Raw genomic sequence first — 27,651 nt, 5'->3', positions numbered from 1 at the left:
ATCGCTGCGAACAATAAAACACCGACACAATGTTTTCGTATGAAATACCAGAGACGATTTATTGTAGCTTGTTTGTCGTCGTCGTATGCAGTATTTTTTGTTTTTCATCATATATTACGGTGGCTATGTTACACTATTTACAGAGAACAGCTGCGCCATTTCTCAGACGAGATTAACGTCGTATACACGGACACACAAACGTTCGTACTTACATACACACATACAGTAGACACACACATAGTTTCGGGGCCTTGTACCTATTATCATTTTTATATCTCTTCAGTTTATGGAGAGAACGTCTCGCAGGAGACGTGCGTGGCGTCACTGGGGTGGAAGGCAGACTATACCCTCGTGTCACTCTTAGGCGGAGACGCACAGTTTGGATCGACAAATCGTTTGGGGTCGCTGAACATGGCACAATAATAACGTTGAATGTTTTTAGTCGACTTACTAACTGCGGCGAACTTTTTTTAAAAATTCAAGAAATCGTTGTTACTTGTCTCTCTCTCTTCAAACACACCCTCAGACGGGGTAGTCTGAGCCACAGCAAATTTGTGATATGTAAAATACAACCACAGCCGCATCCAAAGCCATAGCTAACTTCAAAGTTGCCGACACAAAAAGAAAACGATAAACGCCTTCGCGTCACGCGTCTCGAACGCAACTTCCACCCCAGCGACGCCACGCCACCGAGACTCCTCGTGCGTTCGCAAAACACGTCGAGCGTCTGAGACGTTTACGCCCCACACTTTTTCACAACTGGCAGAAGATAGGGGGCCGCTTACAAAAATACTACGACACAGCCGCGAACAAGGCAGCACATTTAAAGAGACGAGAGAGCGTCACGGCACCGCCACAGAGTCACGCGCGCAACGACGCCTCTTGAACACTCGGGAAGCCACCGCGGAGGGTAGCACACACGTGATCGACCCGACCGCCGAGACATAGCCGCCATCTTGGTCCCAAAAGGCACCTGAACTATAAACACGGTTTTTGCTCGTAGAGTCACTGGATAAGGCGTCACACCGTACAACAACACGTGGTCGTACAATTCACGGCCTGAGGAGTTCTCCTTTCGTACGCACCAAAACAAAACAAAAAAAAATAAAGAAAAGCACACGGTAAAACGCAAAGTCGCCACTGCGGTTGCGTACGCTTTAGAACACGGGAGTTTGTGAGAGAGAGCACCTGCCTTTTTTAGTAATCTCGTGCAAAGTGCGTCGTCACCTGTTGTAAGTCGTTGGCGCGCATGACACAATAATCGTTGCGTACAAGATACTATTGCACGCAAGTCAGCAACCAGTGAAGCGGCGCTTGCAACCGAAGGCGCTCATGCTCCATTTTGCATCGGGTTCAGGGAGTCCTTAGGTAGGTTTTGTCGATAGCAGACGACTGTACGTTGTGCAGTGAAAGAACAGATTCAATGCATCCACAATCTTGACCAGCTGCCACTAACAAGCATCGCCTGCTATGATGCAAGTACTGAAAAATGAAAGAAAAAAAAAAGACCACTAGAAAGGTTATGGAGCTACGTTCGCATCTAAACTGGCTAAGTTTGAAACAAACGTTTGGCTGACACTTTTCGGCAGGTCAGCATTCTTAAAAGAACATGTCCAACCCTGTGGGCAGGAATGTATATGCAACGTAAACCAATCTGTATTCTTTAGAGGTTATCAATTTGACGAGTGTAAGAGAGCTGTGGGAAATGAAGAAATAAACGCTCCTTGGCGAGATTTAGTGACTTAAATTTGTTTCCTATCATATGAGACATGGCACCTCTTAGTCGTACAGCTGCCATTGGACTGCACGCCCACTAGAAATACCTAAGAAACTTGACTGAAGGCACAAGGCAAGTAAATATCAGAGCAGACATTGTCGGATGTGGTCATTAGTCACATAACTGCGGCGACATCCGCCATGCGATTAGAGTAATGTATTACTTCGTATTCCCGAGCCCCATAGCACCGTTACGGTCAGCTATAATCGCTAAAATGAATTGATTATCACCCCTGATTGAGCTTGACTCGCTACTGGTTTATCATCGACACTCGTTCAGAAAACTCGCCGCATCGGGTTGTACCTCAAGCTTCAGCAGCCAGCATTCCTACAGCAATACTTGGTTACAATAACCAACATCCCATCGTACAAGGCTTGTGTGGCACGTAGGCATAAACCCCTAATAGTAGTAACACTCAAGCACCATTCTTGTGAAGGCGATGTCGGATCATTTCTCTTGCAGCTAAAGCTAGAATGAGACCCAGCACACCAAGGGAACAGACAACTTTTCAAGAACCACAGCGGTGGAAATGCAATGCGATCACGTAGATGACTTCGTGCTGTGATGATTCATGTATGCACCAAATTCTCAGTGTTAACTAATATTGTTAGAGTAAAAGAGAATAAAACGTAGATATGGCTACGGGAATAAACCACTCTTACGCAGCAATAAACCAACCGGTACTGATGTTTCACCGCAGCACACTAATTTGCGCACAGAAACCATGCACATGAACATTTTTGCAGCATCGAAAGAAGTTGCAACAGCAAGAAAAACAAACATGTAGTGGAAGCTTCGCTAACATGACTGCGTTCTTGAATCTGTATCACTCCCAGCACTTCTGAAAGGTGTCATATTTTACACACCTTGGCAACAAACCCGATTCAGTGCAGGATACCCACAGAAAAAGTAGTTTGTACAATTTCGCCCAGATTTAAAACAATCCGTAGCTCCAAACGCGACCTGACACAATTTTCGTGAGATGTTTATAGTAAACAATTTGTACGCACACACAAAAAAAAGGCAAAAGACAATAGCGCATGCGTGCGTCCCTCAATTATGAACCCTTTTTCCAGACTTTAAATAAATGGTTTAGCCAACAGCCAAGTAAACTAATCTTGGCCATTCGAGCAAGCACTTGTTCTGAAGCTTATCAACCACAAAGTACGGTACTCGGAGCTGGTATACTGGCTCTTGGCAACAGCAGCTTCTGTTGGTTACCCAGCATAAGCCCTTGGCGCCACGTCTGGCGTTCTGTGTTGGCGCATAATCAGAGGGAATCACGCATGCGCTGTCCCTGGTAGCCAGGGCCCTTAAAGACCGCAGAAAAAGGTTACCAGAGCGCGGCATCGTTATCCAGTGACTCTACCAGCGGGCTACATACTATACGACACATAGGAACTGCAAGTCCTCGGCCCGCGGGACACAGCCCCTCCCGACGCCCCCACGGAGCACAGGAAGGCACCACGGCGCGAGCCCACGTCTTTGGTCAGTGGAGGTGCGGATAGTCCCTGAGGTAGTCTTTGAGCGCCGCCGGCAGCGGTTCGAGTGTCCTGTGCGGCGGCACAGCCGCGGCCTTGGCGCTCCGGTTGTAAGCAATGCGGCACAGGTGCTGCAGAGAGTGCGGCTCGCGGTACAGCGGCCTGGTCAGCACGATGGGCAGGTCCCTGCGGCCGTGGCCGTCCAGCCACACGCACATCTGTCCCTTGGCCGTGCGGCTCAGCTGCACGTAGTGTTCCACCAGCGACACGACGCACGAAAACCACGGCATGCACGAGGACAGCGCCGCCTCGCAGTCAAGCCGGAACTGTCCGCGCCGGTAGTGGATGCGCACGCTGGTCGGGCCTCGCTCCGTCTGCACGCTCAGGGCGAACAGGAAGCGGTTGTCCGAGCTGTCCCGCACCAGGAACGTGCCCACGGGACAGCCCCGGAGGAGGCGGCCGGCCTCCTCCCAGGACAGGCCCTCGTAGTAGTAGCCGCTGGTGCGTAGAGTCCGTAGCGCGGCCTGGACTCGGCTGAGGTCGGCCTGGGCGTCGCTTCCGGGCACCGCCAGAGACGGAGGCGACGGGGGTCCCTCCATGCGGTCCTCCGGCACCCGGCGCAGAGGGTCCTCCTCCTCTTCCTCCTGCCGCAAGGCGCTCGGGGGAGGCAGCTGCTGCGGCCAGCAGGTCGCCGCCGGAGGTGGCGGGGAGGGCGGCTTGGCGTTCCAGCTGCTGCTGCCGCAGTTGCAGCAGCGGCAGCAGCACGGGGACTGCGGCTGCGCGGGGGCCGAGGATGCGGAGGGTGCAGGCGAGCAGATGGGGAAGGCCACCAGGAGCAGGGCCTGCTTCTCCGACCCGCAGCCGTGGGGCTGCTGCGGCTGAGGCGACCGCAGCTGAGTCGACCACATGCCGCCTCCGGTCAGCAGCGCGGGGCACACGTCAGGGCAGGGCGAGGAGCCGCAGGAGGACGGCACCGATGACAGGGGCTGCGCACTCGCCATCCGCCCACCGACCACCATCTGCACAGAAGAAGGGGGCGCAGAGTTAGTTAGGCCTACAGGGTAACCCGTACTCGTTTCAGCAACGCCTCAAGCATAAAGCCACTGGTCTCAGCTCCAGAAGCCGTCAGACAGTCCAGTACGTGAACTGGCTTGTGCTGACGAACATCGTGGCACAGAACATACGGGCCAACACCTATGGCGGAAACATCGCTGTTTCGCTCTTGTGACCGACATACCTTTACCGGGATATTTCGCAGACGTCACCTGTTTTGCAATGTCTAATTCAGCTTTGTCTTCCTTGCGGGGACAGCGGAATTGAACGTGTTCACTTGCACGCACTAGGCACACACGCAAAGATGCTGCGGCGCCGCATCACACGGAGCAGTCAAGCAGGGGCGCGAAGTGGCATCTGCATGCACTCCGACGCTTGTCAAGTGTCGGCCTCCCGACTTCAGTACTACCAGGAACGAACGTCAATCACGCCTCCAGGTGCAACCGAATCCTCTCGACATTGTACCGCAACTCAGATATCCCGTCACACCCGATATCATTCGCGGTTAAAAAGAAGGGACACCTGCTTCTACCGATTAAACGTCGCTACCTCATCGAGGTCAACGAGCATGGCTGCTGCTGTTCGAGCGCCTCCGTTGCGCACAGCTGGTGTTCGCGTTAACGAAGGCAGCGCGCTTCCGGCATGGCGATACGGGGAAGTCATCCAGCGAACGCAACGCCAGAAGGGACTTTCCAGCGTTCCGCCAACGGCCGCGAGTCTCTATGAATAGGCCAACGAGATAGCACGGACGACACGGGAAATGTCGTCCCCGGAACGGCGTGACGTCGCACGCCTCCTGACAGCCGCGTTGGCGCCTGGCATGAAACGATGAACGCATGAGCCGGTTGTGGGAAATGTGTGTTGGACATGTGCGTCGCTGTAGAGGAATGTGAAACGGGTGATGCTGTTGCCGGCTGGCCTCCGATGCCAAAGATGGGTGAATGAGTGAGTGGGTGAGCGTTTCGTCCCAAATCCTCCTTAACTACCTCTTTAATTATCTCGAATATTTGACTAACACTTTAGTGCCTCTAAGAGGTGAAGAATGCCTTCGATGGCGGCGTCCATTCACAGAAAGGAACCGCATCAGAAAAATGTGCACTACAGGGCCTGAGATCGCTGCTTGGACGGGAAAGGCTCAATAAACGCATTTCTTACTTTCGTACATCCATAATACGCCACACCATTCCTGAAGAAACAAAGAAACCAAGACGTGCCACTCTACTCTTCACTTCAACATGTCTTTTCTTACATGCACTGACTACACTAGCATAGCCAGTGTAGAACTAACTTACACTGACCTCGCCACAGCTTACACTGAGTGTAGCCAGTGCAAGCCCAGAGCAGGACTGGTTAGCGACAAGCGGGCAATACGCACGTAGGGGTAATTTTTCAGCTTACAGCAAGGCACCCCAGAACAAAATTGAAAAGACGTCCAAAAGCAAGCGAACATCACGAAGCCGGGGTCGACACGCCGCGGTCGGTTCTTCGTTGCGCGTTCGGCTTTGGTTCCGCCGAAGCTAACGCGACGAACGGCGTACGTAGCTAACGAGGTCCATTGACTGCAAGCGGCACGGAGGGAGGTTTGGACGAAGGGAGTCAAAGGAGGCAGATCGGACAAGGCGTGCCTCGTGAATGCACAGGCGTCTGCGACGTGTAGCACAGCGTATCCAATAAGTGAAACGGGGAGAAGTAACGGAAAAATAACACACGCCGCAAAGGGGCGCACACTCCGGAATAGCCGCACGTCGTGCGACTGTAAAAAGCTGAGGGAAAAAAAGGTGGCTCTTGTCGTTTTAAAATGTGCCTCACGAAAAAAAAAAAAAAAGAGAGAAAATAATTCAGTCCAATATTTAGAAACTTGCGCAAGAAAATTCTCTGACGACTCGCTTCCTCTGCCGAAAGGTATACGTGCGGGAGACGCGCCTCAAGCTTCAGCTCGTCAATCACTGTTCAGCTTCCATAAGCGAGAAAGCATCAAACTAAAGTCCGTAACCAAGTTTCCAAATGTACGCCCCGGCAGTCTATTTCGAGGAGGCATTAACATTCTAAATTTGACACCAATATGTCTTCTAACGTTGCGAAACTGCGCAGGGGCCACTTAAGCCTGTTTTCTTTTCTCTCCGTGGAGCAAAGCGGGCTCCGACGGAAAGGGTTCCGAAAAAAAAATCACCGCTCCTTGGGCAGCGAATTCTCCCTCTCTTGCGTATAACAGTTTGTTTTTTTTAGAAGAAAACCCTTTGCTTTGGAGCCAATTTTTGAGCCCCAAGGGAGAGTTCCCGTTAAACACCGCTCCTGGGGCGAATTACCCTCCCTGTTGTAACAACGGAACCCCTTCCGTCGAGGTCCGTTTTTGAGTGCCAACCAACGTTTTTAGATTAGGTCTCATCTAAAAACGTTGGTGCCAACGGAAGACGAATAACCCGTTTTCGGAAGAACGGAACCCCTTCCGTCGGGGCCCGTTTTCGAGCCCGTACGGAAGCGGTTCCGTAAAAGTCTTTCCAACGGCAAATTTGGACTCTATCCAGTATAACCGGTTTTGGGGAGAACGGAGCGCCGTGCGTTCGGGCCAGTGTTTGCAAGGATCAAAATTTCTAACAACAAAACGACAAAGAAAAGAACGCATCTAGCCACGAGCACAGATTCGAGTAATTTAGATGTGAATTGCGCTACCTCGAAAATACAACATGCACGCACGAAGAAAAAAAAAATACTCGCGAGCATCGCTTTCCGAAGCAGCCATGGCATCCATAACTGAGTAACCGCACTCACCGTCGCAAGCCTGTGGTCACATTTCGGTTTGGCAAAGCCGGTGCCGGTCCTGCCGCCCAGCCCAGCGTAACCCACCACGAAGGGCTCGGCGCACACGCACGGCATAACACTCCCGGAGCCAAACTGTTCGCTCAGCGAACGCGACGGGACCGACAGAGATAGTTGCGCACCGGCCTGCCGCCGTCTTCTGAACAGTTATCCACCGACGAGTGAGCCTCCCGCAAATAATAAAAAAAGAGCAAAGAAAGGCTTGTCTATACCACTTACGACGCTTCAACAGAAATCCCTGCAATGCCGCCACTGTTGTTTTGGAGCCGCAGCGCATATCTACCTCCTCCACCGCCTACTCTTCTCTCGGCCACGCTTTCCGGGAAAAGAAATGCCCTGCCGATTCTCCGTAATCCGAGCAATTGTTCGCCGAGCTGCTTTGATGGATGGCGGTCCTATCTGCTGCGCCGCGAATAATCTCCCACCGACGTGCCGATTAGGTGCGCCGCCAACTTTGCCAACTCGTGCTCGTTTAGATGCCCCACGCCCTCTCCTAGACAGCCAGCCATAAAGACGTGTCATCGCTTACAACTTCACGCCCAATTCCCAAATTCCTCAAAACCGAGGCGCCATTTCTTGCTCCCGGTGCATTGCGTAGCAGACGACGTTGGCAGCAGACGATTTCTACACGCCGCAACGGTCGGTTTCGAAATAGTAGCTCCTTCTAATCGAACAGACCCATTGAACACGTTTCTGCATGCATTTTGGTCGCATTTTTAAATTTAGAATGCCAAAGAGGAAAACTGGTAATCGGTTTCGATTTCACAATTCCCCAATTCCCCGAAGCCTATACGCGCCGCGCCGCCTTCGCGCCCTGCGTTGCGCGCTGCGCAGCAGCAGACGACATCTACAGAAACAGACAATTTCTGAGCACCGTAACGGTCTGCTTCAAAGTAGCAGCGTTTGAAATGGGACAGTCCCACTATCCGTGTTTGTATTCGTGCTGTTATTTTTATACTCGCGAAATAATATTTTGCAGTCTTGCAGTCTCGTGGCTTCGTGCATCACTCGTTTTTTTATCATACAAACAAACGCTGTGACCCACAGACCACATACAGTGACTACTCTGCCCATATATATATATATATATATATATATATATATATATATAAACGAGCATATATAAACATATATAAACGTTTACAACCCGAGACGGTTAACATCACATCTGCTATAATCAAAAGTACACGAGAAGAGAAGTCCCCACGATGCAAAATAAATAAAGTAACACAGAATAGCCCACCGCGTAGAACGGTGAAATGCGGGAGCGCCGTATGTACGTGCCTCAAGGTGCGGTGCTGAGCCCAACGCTTTTCAACATAGCTATAATTAGGCTTGTAGATGCTCTACAAAAAAACAATGGCGCCTGAAATCTACAAAACAAAAGCTGATATCACTCAATCAAATTCTGTGAATCTGCTCGTTGAAGGCGGTTCCTCTAGAGGGTTGCACTTACATGACTGCATACCGCAACGACGGAAGGACACAAACCTGGCAGTCAACCACACGCTACGAAACAAGTTAAGTCCACATAACTTACACGCGACATCGTATACAGAAAACTGCGCTCCAAAGGCACACGTGACAGAACAGCCCTAACAACAAAACAGGAGACAAAAGTATTTCTAATAAAGCGCTGATGCCCTATCTAAAGCTATACCTAGTCAGAAAAAAAAGAAAAAAATGTCTGCCGCCATTCGGCAAGTGCGCAGCGAACGAGCTGCCACGAGCCGCCGCGAAGCGCAGCAGACGGGATTGTTGCCGAGTTCGAGCAGAAGATTTCTGAGAAATGAGCAGACGACGCGCACGAGGCAGATGCAGCCGACGATACGGAAAGGGTCCCCATCCGCCGAGCCAAATTTCTCCTTCCTGTAGAACACTGAAATAATTTATCACGCTAGAAGTAAGCCCAAATATTTGCAATGCGAGTTTAGAAAAAAAAAAAATCACGCACAAAAGAAAATCTGCGCGCGTTGTTTATTTGTTTTTCTTTGCAAATGCGAGGTCGTGTCGCCCGAGAGAGCAATTACCGCGGCTGTTTCTATTTCGAGTACGCGCGTTAGCACCCATCCGAAACGCACTGAGGACGCAGAGATCGGGAGGCCGGCAGTAAAAACAAAGTAACATGAAGTACGGTTTCTACTTAAAAACTACCAAAACATTCTGGAATAATCTTGAAGAATCTAATGTCATTGACAAGGAGCAGTCTGCGATTTGTCTGCAAATCGCAGCATACTGTTCATAATTATATCGAATAATTTACGACAAATTCCAAGTGATAAATCGATGTCAAAAATAGCCCCACGGGTAGCAGTCATCGATCGAGGAAAGACAGGGTTGTACGCAGAACCACAGGAAATATCCTGCGACGGAAATAAATGACCTGCCACTCAAATGCCTCCAGGAAAAAAACTATGTTTCTCACAATATAACTCGCACTTGAGAAAATTCTGCACACAAATAAATTTCGCCCCGATCCAAAGCGGATGACGTTTATATTATCCGATTTTTTTTTAGATGCGACGGCATCTCATTCACTCGCCTCGTTCTTCCATACGGCGTTGTCGTTGTCCGTCCACGCCCCTCCCCCATTCTCCTCGCCGCGCGAGCTGCGCTCTCCGCCGCTCACCCCCTCTCCTCTCCGATAACGAACACTCTCTCGCGAGGGGCATTGGATTGGATTGCATTCGATTGGATTGGCTTGGATTTGATTGGATTAAAGTGGATTGTGTTGGATTGTGTTGCGTCATAGCCGCGGCAGGGGGTTCACGGCACGTTTGGGAGAATCAACCTAACGGAAACAACAACGGAACCCCCTATGCGTCGCATCTACACAGGGGTTCCCGCGAGGGGAGGTGGGAGTAATTTTTCGACCAGCACTGACATCACCGCTGGTAGAGTCCGGGGTGCATCGCTGACACACGATGGCCTGTAAGCGGCGCCAGTGGCGAATCGTTCGCGGTCGAGTAGTGCAGGGTACTGCTAGTGCTCTTTCCGATTGTGTCTGAAAAGGTCCCGATATGCACTGGGCTATCGCATCTGTGTCTTAGTTGTCAGGCTAAAATGCGGTGGTGTGTGCCGGCGGGCTTTTTTCCCCTGTGCCGCTGCTTGTCCTGGCGTCCAGACGATGTGGGTGTCTCATAACAGACTCGTAAAAAACTGGGCCATTCCTGTTCAATCCGACTAAGAAGGTCCAGCTTTGGCTAACCAGACTTTGGCAAGCTGAAACCATTCGCCTTAAAAAATATTCACAAGAACGCCGATCCGCTGTGTGTGTCTTCAAAAACGGACGTTAAGTTCACCTCTCTACTCACGTTTAAACAGACTTGCATAAAACTCTACCTGAGGTCAAGAGTCGTTTCTGTTAGCAGCAACGGCAACTGTAAGAAGCCTGTGTCACGTCATCATGCGTCAGAATGTTTTTTTTTCTTCCCGCTGAAACACGCTCTCACAAGCAAGGCTTTATTGTTTGTTTACAGATTCAGCTTTTTTTGCTAGTCCCCCGGGACAGTATATGCCCCGTAAAAGAGTTCTGTTCACCAACAACTTTACAAACGTGTTTTTTATGTCGAAACGTTGCAAAACAAAAAAAAGCTGTTCTTTTTAATTTACATTCATCCAAATCCTGCCCCCCTTCACTAGGTTGACTTTCCCCCAGTACACGCAAGATTGCAATAAAGCACTCTTTACAGGGTGTTCACAAATCGGACGGCGTCGCGGCTGATACAGCTCACCCGTTGCAGAAATTAGGTAAGAAAAATCGACATGCCACTTACGTGCACTATTCCTGCCATGTCTGAAGTGAAAATGTCTTAGTAGCAGCTGGGTCCTTCATCTGATCTTAGTTGAGTCCTTCATCTGATTAAAAGAGCTGAAACAGCGGCTCGCTCACAGAAACTCAGCAGACCCACTAAATACTGTCTGCGTGAACGATTGCGAAGCATAACAGTACCGCTGTGAAATGTTCTTGAGTAATGTTTACACATGTATTGCCAAATCTGAAACAGGGCAAAAGACAGAGAGAGGCAATGATGCGAAATAAAGCGCGCAGACAGCCGACCTCATTATGCCTCGATACCGGGAATAACGCAGCGTGTCGGCACTTTCGGTACGACAGCCATCAAAACGAGAACAAAAATGAAGTGTTAACTTTGTTAAGCTCGTAAAACCTGTATTTCGGGGCGAATGGTCGTTCGTGGAACAGCCGGGACCATTAAACGTTTTTTCGAATCACGAAGCTTTTTCACAAGTCTGTTCCGAAACTTCTTTCAGGCTTAAATTTCGGAATCTCGGAATGTGATCTGCGCGTACTTCCAGCTAAATGTGCACGCGCGTACGTCACGGAAATTCTCCTCCGCTACTAAACTCTTATTTAATACCCGCGCAGCGGCGAACTTTTTTTCTGAGAAATTTTTCCCAAAAACACCTTTTCTTTTGTACCGATTACGACAGTGCAATAGATAGCACGTACCCAGCTTATTCCCACGATTTTCCTTATACACTGCTGTAAGATTTAGTGGCTTCTGGAACGCCCATGAATTGAAACGGAAAATTAATCGACATTCTTTGTAAGGCTGCTGTGAGATTTAGAGGTTTCTCGGCGCAATCAATTTAAAATGAAAATCGTTCGATTCTCGTAATGCGGCTGCTGTGGGATTTAGAGGCATCTGCGGCACAACTGATAAATTTAAACTGAATATTAATCGCAGAATCATTGCTGGATATTTAAGAATTCGCGAACATCTCATCCCTCTCCCTTGCGAACTTTAGGCTCGGTCCAATGCGCGCGCCTTGCTCCGTCTTTCAAGTCTTCCGCAACGTGGCGTTTATCGCACGTCCCTCGTACACCATGTCAACCGTGCTGACCACTCTAACCGTCTCACTGGTAACGTTTTATCTCTTTCGCAGTGGCTTTCACTGCCTGTCGCTCCCTTTGCTTCTTACCAATACCGGCATTTCGTCGCCGTCATACCCATTTCTTCCCCTTTCGCCACTTCTCCCCCCAACGCGTACAACAGGCCTGTGGCGGGAGTCGCAGGACCCGTCGAGACCGCGCAGAGGCAGCTGGCGAGCCACGCTTCGACTTGTCGCCTCCATGGCGACGTCTCTGGCGCTGCGACGGCAACTCTCCGCGCGCGCTCTCTTCACTCTGTTGTTCCGTACTCTCCTATCGCCCTCTTTGTTGACAGAGCGACGCGAAAATGAACAGAGCGTCACAAAAATTTTGCCGACATGCCATTTCATTGCTCACGCAATAGAAGTAACTGGCTCCCGCAGTCTCAAAGGTGTGCGCATTAGGAGGTCCAAGACGGCCTGAACTAATCCAAAGCCATCCACAATAAGACGTTCCTTGCGGCTCACATCTAGGACCCCAGTGCCGAACACGAAATCCGGTTGGTAATCTTTGAAATGCATCGCTACGGTAGGTATACATGCAGGAGCAAAATACTTGAAGCCGAGGACACGTCAACGAGCAAGGGACGAGCAAGCGTCTTCACTCGAGGTGGAAACCGAGTGGAGGTGATCTGACTCGGAGTATCCGACCCACGAGACGAGGTCGTTTCCTCGTACGTGCCTTCAGCGGCTCAAGGATGGGCGACGGCCAAGACCTTTTTTCCTTCTTTCTTTCCGAGAAGGAAAAAGCCAGGCGGAACGACGAACAAACGAGATCGCTCTAGCGTTAGCGAGCTGGGTTACGTCGGCCTTCCCGGGAAAAAGCCACCGGGCGCGGGCACAACGAGCTACGTAGAAGCTCAGCTGATAGGAGCAGGATGACGGCGACGGTGTCTTCCCAGGAATCCGCCCCAACAAGAAGAGCTTTCGAGAAAAGAAGGAGAGGCCGCGGGGCAGGCCAGACGTGGGCAGAAAAGGCGGAACAAGGGCAGACGACTAATACGCGCATCACCACCCAACGGAAGGACGCGAGAAGGGACCATGAGCCTTGCGATAAAGGGGAAAAAGGCCTGTGGACGAAAAAACAAAGTTGTACAGCCGTCCACAGTCTTAGCTGGAGCAACGCTTTACCCTCTTGTCGCCTCCTTGTGCTATGGTGCAAGGTAATTCGGTCACAACTGTTGCATTTCTGCAACAGTTTAGGAGGTACTTAAGTCATCCACATTCGTGTGAACAGTTTTTCGCCAAAAGTTTTGAGATATTTCACGTTAGTCAAATCTGGGGTTCCAGCTAATCCTGTGGACGACTGTACGTGTATTAGGGACGGAATTCTCAGTTTCGTCCATTTCACGTTCGTATCTAGCGAGCCCTGATTGGCTGAAAGCAGACGACCCGGATGTGACGCAGCGCAAGAAGGCGGTGTTAGGTGTATGTCATTGGTCAAAGCTCTCGTAAGTGAGAGTACGTCACGACTGAAATGGAGACATTTTTGAAACGGACACAAATCGGCATCCCCCCCTCCCCCGTCGAGTTAAACTGTGGGAAAACGTTCCCACGAGACCAAAAAACCAGAAGGCGGACAGACGATAGTAGCAGACGACGAAGGGTATAGCAGACGACGATCTGCTCAGAAACAAGACAACCGCGCAAAACAAGAGCAGCGAAAGACTACCAAAGAAGGGAAATACGTAGCGTGAGTTATAATACTATAAGGCGATGCTAACGAAGAGCGAGATGACTAAGCGAAGAAACCAAGCTTGGTAATGAAGCCCGGATCGCAGATGGGCGGGACGATGTGGAAGCAGTGCAAGGGCCGCCGAAGTAGAGAGATGAAGTCAGAGGGGAAGCAGATGACACAAAAAACAAAAATGGCGGCGGCACGGGTGAAGCCAAAGCTACATGACGGCGGCTTCTGTAGAAAAAAAAAAGTGATGCGAAAGCAGGCGAGCGAGCAGTGCAGACGATGCAATGCAGAACAAAAGAGAACGCAGAGGACGATAAGACGAAAGCGGTGGGAAAGGCGGAGGGGGCTTAGGTTGAGGTTAGATCCGGAGGCCTAGATGGCCGCCGCGATTTCCTTCACGGCGAAGCCGCAGCGGTTGCCTCCGCGCGCCAATCTTGTTTTCCTGGAAGAGCGATTAGCAGCCGGAGCGGCGCGGTTCTCGGGACTACGAGCGACGGCGAAGGGCAGCCAACAGACGCGCTCCCACCCCACTCGTCCGCCGAGTTTCACTCTCTCTCCCTCTCGTACTCGTCGCCGCCTTCTTCGCGGTTCGCTGAAAACTCCGTCGAGAGAGCGTCTCCTAAAACAAGCACAAAACAGGCGCGCGCGCGTTGTTTAGTCGCGCGCACTGGCAGAACGCCGCGATTCAGCCGGCAACGTCCCGCGATGCTACCCCCATCTTCGAAATCTTCGAAGACGACGCCGGCTGGATGTCGCGGCGTAGGGTCGACCGCGGGTTCTCCTTTGAGAGAGCGCGTTCCGACCCCGGCTGACAACCAAGGAAGGAACGGAAAGGGCGAACTTATCGTTACTTCTGAAGTGCTTCCTGAGAAGAAAGCGCAAAAAGTAGCCCCCGCAGGCGTTGCGGACTTCGGTGAAGCGAAAAGGCAAAAGAGGATTGAAACAGGCAAGAGGCGAGCAACAGTCGCCTTCGGTCAGCCCACCCCTTCGGTGGTCCGCATGTCGTGGTGGAGGCAGGTGAAGGCGACGATGCCGTCCGCGATAAGCGCGGACGCCCCGCGTGTGTGCGGAAGCACTCCCCTCCCCCTTCCCCACGCGCACTGGAGTTTCTGCGCTTTGCAAAGCAACGACCTCACAGGGGTGCCGAAATGATCAGCTTCATTGATTGATTGCCCGTGGCGCGCAGATCATATCCACCGGAAGATCTTCCGTACTGGTATGTGTCATGTGGACATCGTCCTGCGGAGAAGGTTGTCTGCGGCGCGGCCTGCGACGTGCTTCGTGCTTAAAGGGACCCTGCAACACTCTTTTCAACTTTTTTTCGAAATCCCAAATGCTTGCATAGCGTAGTCAACCAAACACATCCAGAACTTTTAGATTATGGGGTCGCAAAGTACCTCAGCCAGAAATTACTGCTCTGTGGCCATCAGATAACTTGGAAACCCGCTCAAAAAAGTTCTCTCTTTCCCGAGTCTGGGCGTTGTTCTACCACTGGAATGACGTCACTACAGCGGTGGAGCGGCTATTGGCCGGTTTTCATTCAGTAGCAGCGATGAACGCATGAGATAGCCACTCTCAAAAGCAAAGCAGGAGCGGAAGGCGTGTCTGCTGCGACGAGCAAATCACGCAGTGCCGGTAAGGAAAGAGTGAAAGCTTTCATCAGGAGTGTTGCAAAGTCCCTTTAAAGGATTGCAACACTGAAAAATAATGAATGAATGAATGAATGAATGAATTTATTGTCAAGGGAAAGGAAAGATCACCAGCAGGCGTAAATTGTCACACCTAGGGGTGGACACCGGAACGCCTGCTGATGTGGGAGTTGGGGCAGGGGATGACAGATTCACAGAGAGGAGAGACAGAGGATAGAGGTGACATATTTACAGAACACAGAGGATAGAGGTGACATATTTACAGAACACAGAGGATAGAGGTGACATATTTACAGAACACAGGGGAGAGAGGGGCATATTTACAAGTTAACACACACTCACTCACGCACACACACACACACAGTCTGGTCCAGGGAAAAAAAAGGGAAAATCCACACAGTCACTGGGCCAGGGAGTCAAGTGCCAGGAGTCCTGAGGCATCCAAATAATTCTACCAAAGCAAAAAAAAAAAAAACTAAAACAGACGGCACTGCGACTGCGCCTTGCTGGTTCATGTTCGTTAGCTGTTTAGCATGAATTGTGAGGCAGTACAGTGTTTCAGCTTCACCACAGCGCATACGATTGACCAATCCATTCAGCGAACGATAAAGTTTTGGCGAATGACAATGTCGAGCATACGGTTTGACTCAAAAGTTCGCTCTGCGATGTTGCCTTATGAAATGCAAGCATTACGTTTCTGCATTGCGCAGTGGCCCAGCGGTGACATTTTCGAGACAAATGGTATGTACGTAGCTGTCTCGCGGAGTTTACTTTGATGGCTGCACGAATTGGTCAATCAAGCGCACTGCGGGGAAAATTATTGCATTACAGGACTGCCTTGTATTAGTGTTCATGTATGAATCATCACCATTATCATAGTTACGTCTCGTCCAAGATGACCTGCCTCTCCCATAGATCTCCAAGCGCTTGTCCCGATGAATCAATTACTGGAGTGAAAAGCAGCGTCCCCGTACCATCATCCGTCCCGACATGTATAGGTGTTAATTTTTCAAATCCGTGCCTAAAGAGGAGCTCACGCACACACGCCAAGTTAAAAGGCATTCTAACGTGTTCTTGCGCGGCACTGCGCAATGTGAGAAACGCAGATTATATCGCTGTCCAATGAAATCCAACATCAAAATGTCACTGTACGAATCAACGACGCAGGAATCAAACTTGCAATAGGCGGAATTCGAATATCCTGATATGATAACGAACACTTCGCTCCGTAAAATCACCTTGCCCTACACGTATTTCCATACCCACGGGATACTAAACTATGAGGCCCTAGCAGTCAGAGCCCGGAAGTGCACGTAAAGGTTCTATGCTTGACAGCATCAAGCTCCATTAAGGTTCACTTCAAAGTAGGCCCTCACGGCACGATTTCAATGGGCAAGAAAACGTTTACATGGCAGTCGCATCAAGCGATCGAAACAATATGTCGGCGTGGTTCTGTTTCTTGCTGCTTCTCGGAATGCTTAGGGGATTTCTTTCCGGGCTGCATTGAATGGCTATTGTCTCCTGCCTGCGGAAATGGAGCTTTCCGTAGCTGGGAGCTCCTTGTTGTTCGCCCTCAGCAGTATTTGACTCTCGCCCTCAAAGGCATCGTCGTGTTTGCGGAGTAGCCGCATAGCAACCGGTTGCAAATGACACGGTGCAAGACAATTTTTACCAGTTTAACACTTCAATTTTATCTTAATGACCCCTGTAACGATCGTAATTCCTCCCGACGGAAGTTTAGTAAGGTATATATGACGCGCCGAAAGAACGAATATTTTCGCCGCCTCTGCGCCTATATTTCCGTCTTCGCTATTTCTTCGTCTAAAGAAAAGCCAGCCACCGTTAAGCGAGGCAGGACTATCAGCTCGTCCCAGTTCTAAGCACAGATAATGCAGCCTACATTCTAACACTAGATGCCCAACCGCCCTACTGTTTGCTGAGGAACCGGGCATGCAGTCTGGGGCACTTCACGCCATCTGGGGGAATGCAGTCGTAATATCCGCGCTCGTTTACCCGCGCGCAATGTGTTTTGGTCAATACAAGACGTCCATTATTATTATTATTATTATTATTATTATTATTGTTATTATTATTATTATTATTATTATTATTATTATTATTCAGAACGTAACATTGTACAATTAAATGCATGCAGCAATGTATGAGCTGCGATGAGTCAAAGGGACTGGCCAACCAGGCGCGAAAGAAAGTAGTCCAGAAGAGCATCGTCTGCTCCTCCATGACGGAAGCAGACGACGCGCGCGCGCACTGAGCGGAAGAACGTTTCTGGCCGCAGAGTGCCTGTACATGGCTGTTTACAGTGACTACAGACTGAGGCTCCAGTGACCATACGGTGACTAACTGGTCGATGCATCTGGTCGACGCGCTCCGGCCGCTGGTTCAACCGTAACTTTCCCAAACTCAGCACCAAGTTAGCGAAATTGAGCCCTCTGTGCTTATCTCTTCTAATCTTTTCCGTCGCACCTTCTTCAAATAGTATCCCCAAGCACGCAACGCGTCACACGCACCGTCGTCACCGTTATCGTATGCACGTTCACAGAAATCCGTCTGCGCGGGCCCGCGCGGAGCCTGCGTAGAGTTCACACTTTCTAGAAGGAAACTTTCTAAAGGTCGCTGCAATCGCGTGCCGTTAGGGTGCCTCCAAGCACCTCGAAGTGTTCGTCTCTAACTTGGCTTGGCTTGCCACACGGATTCTTTTCGCCCCTGTAACCGAAATCAACAAAAACTGGCAACATTTTCTTTTGTTCGTGTTGCACGAAGCTTCTAAACAATCCCTGACAAATGAATTTTTTTGGAGTTCCATTGTTAATCGATAAAATAATTTCACGCATTCTTATTCTTTGACAAGAATATTGCGTTTTTGCAGCGGCAGGCGACTTTTAAGCCCGATAATGAGCCATGCCAAGGACAAGTGGAACGTTCCTACCCGGTCCATGACGGCACGCTAGCTGTAGCGCGGCTCGCCTGGCGCCAGATTTCCCTCCAGTGTATATTAGTAGGAAACTCGACGGTGCACTGGCTTCGGAAAAACGACCGAACTGTAGGCTCAACCGCGAACTGCCGAAGGAACACAGCCGCAGGCCTCGCGAAAAGCGAAGCGTTTTCTTTTTTCCGGGCGCTTCTGGGAAGCGCAGCTGCCATGCCTCTGGTCCCGTGCGCGAGCGCGCGTGTGTACACAGACGTCCGAATAGGGGAGGTAAGGAGAGAGAGAGGGAGAGGAGCCAGCGCGCCGTCGGCGAAATAAACGAGGAAAGGCAGTAGTGAAACAAAATAAATAGGCGTCCCTGAGCCGAGATTCGAGCTAGACATATATCACTGCCAAAGCAGATAACGGAAACGGTGACGCCGCGTGCATCGTGTATATAATACCGACGCTTCTCGCTGCTGCAGTTCAAATTTTCACTGCAGCATGGAGTAGCGGTCTGTTTTATCGCAGGAACCGGTTTGTCCAACATCCGGAATAGCGCTGATAGCATAACGCTGACAGTAATCGACGATAATCTCTATCATAAAAAAATGTACTGTATGGTAAGCAAGGTTTTCCTTTCAGTCCACGGCTATGAGGGGTCTTCTCAGAGAAGTCCAGAAGACCCTGGGCAGTCGGCGCCGCCAGCCGAGCCCTTTTTGACCAGCTCAAGCTGGCCATCGTTTCTCAGTTCCTTCCTCTTTGCGAGGTCACGTTATAAATAGCGCGGCCATATAAGACGCTGCAGTGCCGCTATAAACCGCATCACGGCCGCGCTAGAACGCGACCCGCAACCGCTCCGCAATCGTCGTGGAAGGCGTGGAAATTTTTCATTGGGGCAGCCAGGCCGTCGACCTCGCTGTTTTAGGATCCTCGTGTATATATACCGCCAGAGCACGGACAACGCGCGTATTCCCGCCGCAGCAACCAGCGACGGGGCCATTTTTCATCCCGGAGAGACGTTATTCGGAGGTTGAGGTTTCTGACCTTCTACCAAACACTGCAATATTCCTATTTTCAGTTTACCTAAAATTTCGATACTCCAAAAGTGGGGGCAGCGCGTGGCGGGGGGAGGAGAAATAAACAATGATTTTCTTCTAAACTGAAAAAAAAAAAAAGGCAGCGAATAAGAACGAGCTTTAACTTTCGACTCAAAGTTGTCGCTTCCACAAATCGCCATGCAGCTGACCTCCATCACTTAGTTTTTCTCTCGGATTACTCCGACGTCCTTCACACGCTGTCAAGGTCTGTTCTTTGTTTTGTATTTTCAGGCTTCTCTCGTCACTTTTGTAAGACACTTTCTAAAATAACCCAAGCACGCATACTTTTCACGTGCCACTAATTAATCCGCCGCGTACGCGTTAGATCGACGCTCCCCAATAACCTCTTGATATTTGCCTCGACGGTCCCTTTCATTTTTAAATCTTCGAAGCAACACGCTTGCGCCTTGTGCGCGCGGCATAAGAAAAAGCGTCGACGCTCTTTAGTTGCATTCCTAAGGACAACGGTTCGCGGTATTTCTATCCCTCACGAAGTATATACATTTAAGAAATCGCCTCGACAAATTCACTGCGGACGAGACCTTTGCAGCAACCATAGCGATCAAGAACGAAAACGGGGTGAGATTAACGGCTTAAAAACCCCGCTTGCGAGCGATGGATGCGACGCAAATGTAGTTGGTTAGCAGAAAGGAACCGCTTACGGTCCCTTCTGGAACATCATCATGATTTTCTATTCTCAACTGACCAACAGATGAGATTGAGGCAGCCAGAACGACTACCTCACCGGATGGAAACTTTATTTTATAGGCTTCCACTCAATGCGGCGTTCACTAATGCCTACTTATGAGCCTAGGCCAAAGTTCAAGAACATATTGCGACAACTGCGGCGACCCCGAAACCGTCGAGCATGTCCTCCTAGAGTGCTCCGCCTACACCGACGCAAGGAGCCGGTTACAGCAGAAGATGACAAGGTCTCCACCCGGGACCAATTACGTAGACCATGGTATTTTCCATCATCTCAGCGGTAAGTCCTGGGTGCGTTATTTGACCACCTTGACGATATTGCCGTCGCTGAGACTTTATAGCCCCCCCCTATGCAGACAGTCCTCGCTACATCCCATGTCCCTCTATATGACCCTACCTCTTTTTTTCCCTTTTCACCTACTACTCCTCTTTTCACTAATCATCTATCTTTCCCCCATTCCCTTCCCGCAGAGCAGTCGCCTGTCGACGTACGCATGTCGGCAAACCACTGCATTTCCTTCTTTAATAAAGAGCCTCTCTCTCTCTCTCTCTCTCTCTCTGAGCAACCGTTACAAGTTCGAACGCAGCACCGCGTGTCCCTAGACGAACAGTAACGTCCCTAGCTGAGCGGTCGGCTACGGACACGCCCTGTCAGGATTTTCCGCGCGCTGTTCGTATTTTCCTCTTTTTTTTTTTTTGTTTACCAGGCCAATGACTTCCGTGTGAACGAGTACGGCGTAACGCTAGCCCTCGCGTAACGATTGCCCTGCCAGACATCGCGTTAGTTCTGCGTTCGTTATCCGTTCAAGCGATCGCCGCTCGCGGCAGGCTGTTGAAAGCGGCCTTGTGAGGTGACTGACGACCTGCCATTGTTTATAAGCTAGTTAGGATTTGAAGGGATAAAAAAAAAAGTGGCGAGACAGCGGCACGGTCCAATTAGTTAGACGGGGAGAACACGCATTGTAGAACAAAGCGCTGCTTGGGATATTTGAGAACCGAATACAGTTTTCCAAGTATGACTTTGTAACGTGGCGGCTTTATAACTGTCGAGAATATTCCCGGAATATTTACATTAAAAAAAAAACAGTTGCGATCAGGTGCAATTCTTATTTATGTCCTTGATATTCTGCTCGTTTTTTTCGCACAAGCAGGCAGTTGGTTGATCGTATCAGGGAAACCGAAAAGTACCCGTTCATCGAACATGGCTATATTCCATTATTCAATATATTTCTGACCAGGTATACGTCTTCACTTGTAGTCACGTCTATTGATAGCCGCTGTGTTACGCTGGTGAACAGCCCCCCGAGTTATATGTCAGTAAACCTCGTCTTATATATACCCCAAATGTTCTGACAACCGAACATAACTGATGAGAAAGTGTACCGTGTCTATTAATGGATATGGCTATGGATATCTCCCTTTGCATCGGGCGGCAACCGTGTGAGCTGCCTAGCCTAGTTCACGTTGAAAACGTGCAAACACACGCACAAACACACACAAAAGTCACAAACTAGAAGGAAAAAAAAAACACAAAAACATCCGGTACAATCAAATAACCCGGGACCTGCTCCTGTTGCCAGAGAGTTTACTGACGCCGCCGGAGTGACGCAACCACTGCTGAGCTTCAACGTCTCGGAGGGGAACCGTCATTGTTCAAGAATATTATATACATATATACCACAAACGCTGCTCATAATGAACTCATAACGAGACAACAAACTGGCGTCGCTTCAAGCGACGCGTCGTTCAAAGCGGGGGCGATCTCCTCTTTGTGCACTAAGAACCACGAAACACTTCCAATAAAGAGAGAATGGAATACCGCAATTTGTCATAAAAAGGGTTTACTGTACATATGCACCACCCTCCTAAAGGGATCGTATACCCAGAATGGACCTTTTTCCAGAAACGTAGACCATACTCAGAATGGACCTCCACCCCCCCCCCCCTTCCAAAAATGGCGGATCGGTAGCTGGGAGCGAGAGTAGCGCATGCGCAGAGCGCTAATGGAAAAAAGTCCATTACAGCATTCAGTCTGTCACGACAATAATTTCTGCGTCGAAACGCAAACCCGCCCCGGAGCACCGCGTCACGATACTGCGGGGAAAATGCGAGTGGCCGGCATACCCGCGAAAACTAGCGAAATTCTGCGCGGCGCGGCGTAAAAACGACATTTTCTTTATTTTATTTGTAACGTAGCGCGGCATGCGCGGGTAAAAAATAATAAGAGCCAAAGAAACCCGGGGCGCCTCGTAACATCTGTTGGATGCGTCGCTCCCTTTTTAAAGGCTGCCGCGTGCAAAAAAAGTATGGATTCTTGGTATTGCCGCACTGCGAAGCGGCTCCGACGCCAAAGAATCATATTGTTTATTAAAGGCTCCGCAGCTGCTTCGGCGAGCTTCTCAAAAAGAAGAAAGCCGCGCCTCAATACATCAATGCTTCGATCGGATACACGAGTTCGTTTGTGAACTTCGGCAGTTTTTTTTTTTTTTTAAGCTTCGCGCGGTCAGCTCGACCCACCACTTCAGTGAGCCTGGTTTGCCAATGACAGCGGAGAATAACGAATAATAGAAAACGTAAGAGTATAGCTTTTCGCAAAAGGTAAGGAGTGGAATGCGCTGACACAAGCAAAGTATATATATATATATATATATATATATATATATATATATATATATATGCCGTATTAGGCATATACATCGCATTATGGATTGTATACGCACACAGAGTAGTATTTTAATGAATGTCTTTTCACTTTAGAGTGTATATTTTGGACCAATGCATTCTTCTGAGCCCCGCAATAGTACCTTTCCGATGAACGAAGATAACAACTACAATTAACCGATATTTATCGCGCTCAAATACTCCTGAGTGGATCGTGCTACGTGACCGAAGCCACGGCTGCAGACAAGGGAAGAAATAAATCATTTTGCTTCGAACGCCTCGTTACAATGAAGTGAATCAGAAACCATGAATTCCTTCATTGCAACCCTTTATTCGTTATAGAAAATGTCCGCGTGCGATATGAGAAATAGAGGGAGAAATTACGGTTACTTCGTTGTACCCGATATTCCGCTATAGCTCATTTCGTTAAAATGAGTTCTAGCTCCATTTACTGCCCTCTGCAAGCGCGGCTTCAATTCCCGGTCGCTTTTCTGTTCCCGTGTGTTCGAGATTTCGGCGCACGTTGAAGATCCCCAGGTGGTCAAAATTATTCCGGAGCCCTCCACTACGGCGCGCATCACACGTTGCGCCAGCACGTTAAACCCCACAATCAATCAATCATGCGCGGCGATGTCCAGTCGTTTGCAAAAGCCGTAGTCCGTAACGAAGACGTTCAGCCGCGGACAGGCGTAAAAGAGGATGTTGCGTTATAGCGGATGCTACGTAACATCGAACGCAATGCCGTTTCCCGCGAGCAGCCCACCTCGTGGAAATCGAGACCACATTTCTGCCGACTACATCAACAACGCAGCGAAAGCGTTTCCCGGCAAACATGACGCTTCAGGTCACTGAAGCGACGTGTCAGGAGTTCAGGTAGCTTGTCGGGGTACTGTCGCTTTGCGCCGCAGCTGGCTTCTCAGTGACGGCGAATACCGAACAGTATATTACAGCTGGTTTCTTTTTTTCTTTGGCTTGTTACGTGGGTCAACACGAAAAAACACAAGAATGTCAAGTGCACGTTAGCATTCCAGGGATAGAACCAAACGTAACCAGAGGCCCACTGCGATTTGCATCTCATGTTTCTTGGTGGTCTTAACCGGCGGCCACCAATCACACAAGCAAGTTTTCGTGACGTCATAGAGACGTCAATGGAAAGCGCCAAGAGTCGCCATTGCTTCGTATGGTTTTTCCATATTATATCGGCTACCTGCTTGCAGTTTGCAATAAAACTGGAACCATTGTCCATGGGACAAAGCAGCCTTTTTTTATAAACCAAGTTTGGCTTCATGACCCCTTTCAAGGGACCCTGCAACACTTTCTTCCAACTTTTTTATGAAAACTTAAACGCTTGAATAATGTCACCCAACACACCCAGCACTTGATTAGGGGGTCGCAAAGTACCTCAGCCAATAATTACTGCTCTATGCCCATCAGATAACTTGGAAACTCGCCCAAAAGATTTTTCTCTCTTTCACGGCCTTGGCGCTCTTCAACGGCTCGAATTACGTCACTAAGGGCATGTAGCGGCTGTTGGCCGGCTTTCCTTCAGCTCCAGCAATGAAAGCTTTTCGGTAGCAACTTTAAAAATGAAGCCACAAAAACAAAGCAGAAACGGAAGGCGTATTGCTGCGACGAGGAAATCACGCAGCGCCGCTCCTTGCTGGCAATAACTACCGATTTCGCAGTGCTTCCAGTCGCGAAGGGAAGAGTGAAAGCGCTTATCGAAAGTGTTGCAGGGTCCCTTTAATCCCGCAGCTAAAGCCGATACGACTGGTTATACCTCTATTCTGAGCGGCCCACGGTATACCTATTCTATGAATGACAGGTAGTTTTAATCGACGCCTTTTACGACGCACGTTAGTTCTACGTTGGTTCCTAAGGCGACGGAAACTCGAAAGGTCAAAAGCCAAGCGCGGCGTGTTTCTCAAGCAGGTTTCGAGGTTGTACACGCCTTGAACGGAGGTCTGAAGCGACATTTGTAACAGGCGTTCTTTCGGTGCTATCTGGGAGCATGTGATGACGGCTTCGCAAAATAGCTAGCTTCTGAAGCTCTCTAATTGTTGAACGTTGAAAAACTACAAGAGCGCATGCGGCATAATCTTTTCAACCCGGCCGAATTGTCGTGACACGATAAATTAGGTGAGACTTACATTTTTCAGAAAACAGAGAGAGAAGCGAGTTCAACAAACACGCAATAGGTCTCTAAGTGCACTTATTAATGACATAACTTTACAAGTTACAGCTAACGAAGCATGCTCGTCCTTTTTCTGTTATTCAGCGGCGATTTCAGCGTTGCAATGAAATCACACAAGCACATGCATCGCTTTATCTTTTGAAATTATGAATGGTTTCCTTTACATATAAGAACAAAACGGACCCACAGCAAATTACATTTGCACTAACTAGAGTACGAAAAAAAAAATAAAAACACTTCATTGATGTCCAGGAGTTCGGGGAAGAGCGACTGCACGAGTCGTTATGGCAATAAAAATCATTTGCATAATGCTTCTTTAGCCTAGATTGAATAGTGTTGAAAGACTCCGAGACACGATGCCTGGTATGTGCACTTGTTTTTTTCTGCCCGTGTTTTCCTCCCTAACAAAACGCCCTTGATTGCGCTACTGTACCCTAACATCATCCCGGAAAAAAAAATTAAAATCAGGTTCAACAGCGACGCGAGGTGGTCGTGCCAATTAATGACGTGGAATGACATTAATAACCGGGGATAACGCAGCGGTCGCAAGCTGTCAACGTCAGCGTTTGAAGCGATGACAACAGCGCGACAGGCGAATTTCCGGCTGGTAAGCCCCCCGCCGATTACACCCATACATCATGGTATACGTAGAGTAATGACAACCAAACAAGAAAAAAGAGAGCACCGGAAATTTCGACCGCGGTTCGGCCGACCTCGCGAGAATATCGTTAACAAAACAGCAATAGCGAAACACACCGATGCATATCCAGATCAATGAAAACACACACAAAAAAAAGAGAGAGTAAAGCAATAATAAACACGCCTACGGACGTGTAGAGTAATGACAACCCCAAAAAGAGAAGTGAGAAAAAACGAGAAACATGGGAGTGCAGAGTAATGACAACAAAACAATAAGAAGTACGAACGAAACACACCTATGTATCAGTAGAGCACTGACAACCAAAAACATACAAGACGGCACCTCTAATTTTGACTGCGGTTCGGCCCACCTTTGCGAGACGATGGGAGTAAAATAGCAAGAACGAATCACTGACGGGGCTAAAAAAAGTTGTGCGGCTGCCTCGGCTCGCACGACGCGTGTAGGCGGCGCCGTCCCCGCGGCTAAAAGAAAAATTGACGCGTTGGGATAATGAAAGCGCGACGGGCAGGTTGATGGCCGAGCACGACCCCGTTCCCGAAACCTGAAACAAGAGCCACGGCTGGCCGCACGCTGCGTTAGCCTTAGACAAAAGCTGGGACGCTAAAAACAAATAAACAAAAAGGTCAAGCGTGCGGCAGCGGGTACCAAACTCGCGCGGGCAGCGTCGTCTGCTACGAAGGTTTCGCCTGCCCACAAAAACACGTTAGACGCAGGGGCCCTGCACGTTCGCGTACTAAAATTGCCCGGTCCTAGTTTCCCGTATGAGGTACGGAGAGCTGATACGACAGCGAGCGTCTGTGCCACCACCGACAATCTTGCGCGTTGCTTGAGAGGTCTTCGACCCCCGGGACGACTTAGGTATGCCGCTGACAGCACCGACTTCGTCCCGGTTTTGCGAGCACTCCGATCTGTCCGTGCAATGACGCCAAGTTTGCGGTCACTTGGAAGAGGAAAACACGTGAAGCTGCGTTTTTTCCGGTCATTTGCAGACGCAACTAACCGAACGTCGGGAGGGTTTTTCCTTCAGCGATGCCGTAAACTCCACTTAGCAGGGAATCCCGGAACGAATGAAGGCTTTCAGCGTTGGCTCGGTGCGATGGAGACGTAACATTGCGTCAACTACCGGATACGGCATCGGCGAAAACAAGAATTTAACGGCGGTCCGAGGATCGCTCCGACACCGCTGTTAGGCTTAGCGTCGAGTACGGCCAAGCCCGCCGGGAGCGCGGATGCGGGCGGTCGCATCGCCCGTCCCGGCGCGCTGCGATAAACAACCCGTATTCTTAGGGGACGAGTGCTTTCGAATCGCGAGGCAATTCGAACCACCTTACGAAGTATATATATATTTTCGTACCGTTCACTGACCGTAGCGTAACTATGAGCGGTCGTCAAACCCGAAGTTGTGCTGCGCGAGAAGTGCACACGGCAGTTTCATTTTGCTTCCAGTCGGCCGCGATTTCTGCACAGGGCTTAAAAGTAGAATAACAAATGCTCGAAACTAACCCATGACGGCGAGGGAAGCAGACGCAGAGAGCAGCAGTTGGTGGAATCCAGAGTTACTGCGGTGCTGCGGTCGGCCGTAGTGCCGCAAGGCACATGCCAGTATCCACAGCCGGTTGGTCGAAGGCCCCTTCCCGGCTAGGACGTACGGCGGCCTTGCGTCGTCTCTCCAATCGATAATCCAGGGTCGTTCCTCGGTCGTGCCGAAGCAAAGTAAAAAAAAATGCAATGAACGGGCACAAGCTTCCCGAGTAACACGAAAATCCCACGGCGATGAAGCAGCACGCACACACCGTACGACGAGCAGCGACTTCGCAAAGCACACGGGCACAGCAGCGGTCGGGTCCGAACCGCACACGCGTTGAGCCGGCGAGATCGCACCGGCACAAGTGGGGAGCCGAGCCGCGTTCAACTTCGGCCGCCGCCGCCGAACTCACTGGTCTCTCGCTGGGAACACCCTCGCCATTTCTTTCGCCGACCTCGCTAGCCCAGGCGCAAACCGCCTCTACTCCGCCGGTCCTTCTACTGGGAATCCATCCAGAGAACGTTT

At 49.9% G+C, this 27,651-nt stretch overlaps 1 protein-coding gene across 2 annotated transcripts; it reads right to left on the bottom strand.

Annotated features, from left to right (window-relative positions):
- Window positions 1-32: 32 nt before the first annotated feature.
- On the bottom strand, window positions 33-27,651 carry LOC144138502 (suppressor of cytokine signaling 2-like). Of its 2 annotated transcripts, none has more exons than XM_077670814.1 (2): window positions 27,105-27,651; window positions 33-4,277 (listed from the first exon to the last, which is right to left on the bottom strand). In XM_077670814.1, the coding sequence occupies exon 2, from the start codon at window positions 4,275-4,277 to the stop codon at window positions 3,267-3,269; it is 1,011 nt and encodes a 336-aa protein (XP_077526940.1). In that variant the 5' UTR covers window positions 27,105-27,651; the 3' UTR covers window positions 33-3,266. The 2 variants fall into 2 exon arrangements, with proteins under 2 accessions (XP_077526940.1, XP_077526939.1); XM_077670813.1 differs by lacking the exon at window positions 27,105-27,651 and adding an exon at window positions 7,081-7,638.

Source organism: Haemaphysalis longicornis, unplaced genomic scaffold (assembly GCF_048455015.1).
Source record: "Haemaphysalis longicornis isolate Haplotype H1 unplaced genomic scaffold, Haemaphysalis longicornis Haplotype H1 scaffold_5, whole genome shotgun sequence".
Lineage (NCBI taxonomy): Eukaryota > Metazoa > Arthropoda > Arachnida > Ixodida > Ixodidae > Haemaphysalis > Haemaphysalis longicornis.
Note: the sequence above shows the minus strand (reverse complement) of the source record. Positions and strands in the feature narration are given on the sequence as shown.

Excerpts from the sequence above, each read along its gene's own strand:
- LOC144138502 (XM_077670813.1), bottom strand. The coding sequence starts at position 7,185 with ATGCCGTGCGTGTGCGCCGAGCCCTTCGTGGTGGGTTACGCTGGGCTG. Across the intron at positions 4,278-7,080 it reads GTGACCACAGGCTTGCGACG|ATGGTGGTCGGTGGGCGGAT; the intron begins GTGAGTGCGGTT and ends TCTTCTGTGCAG.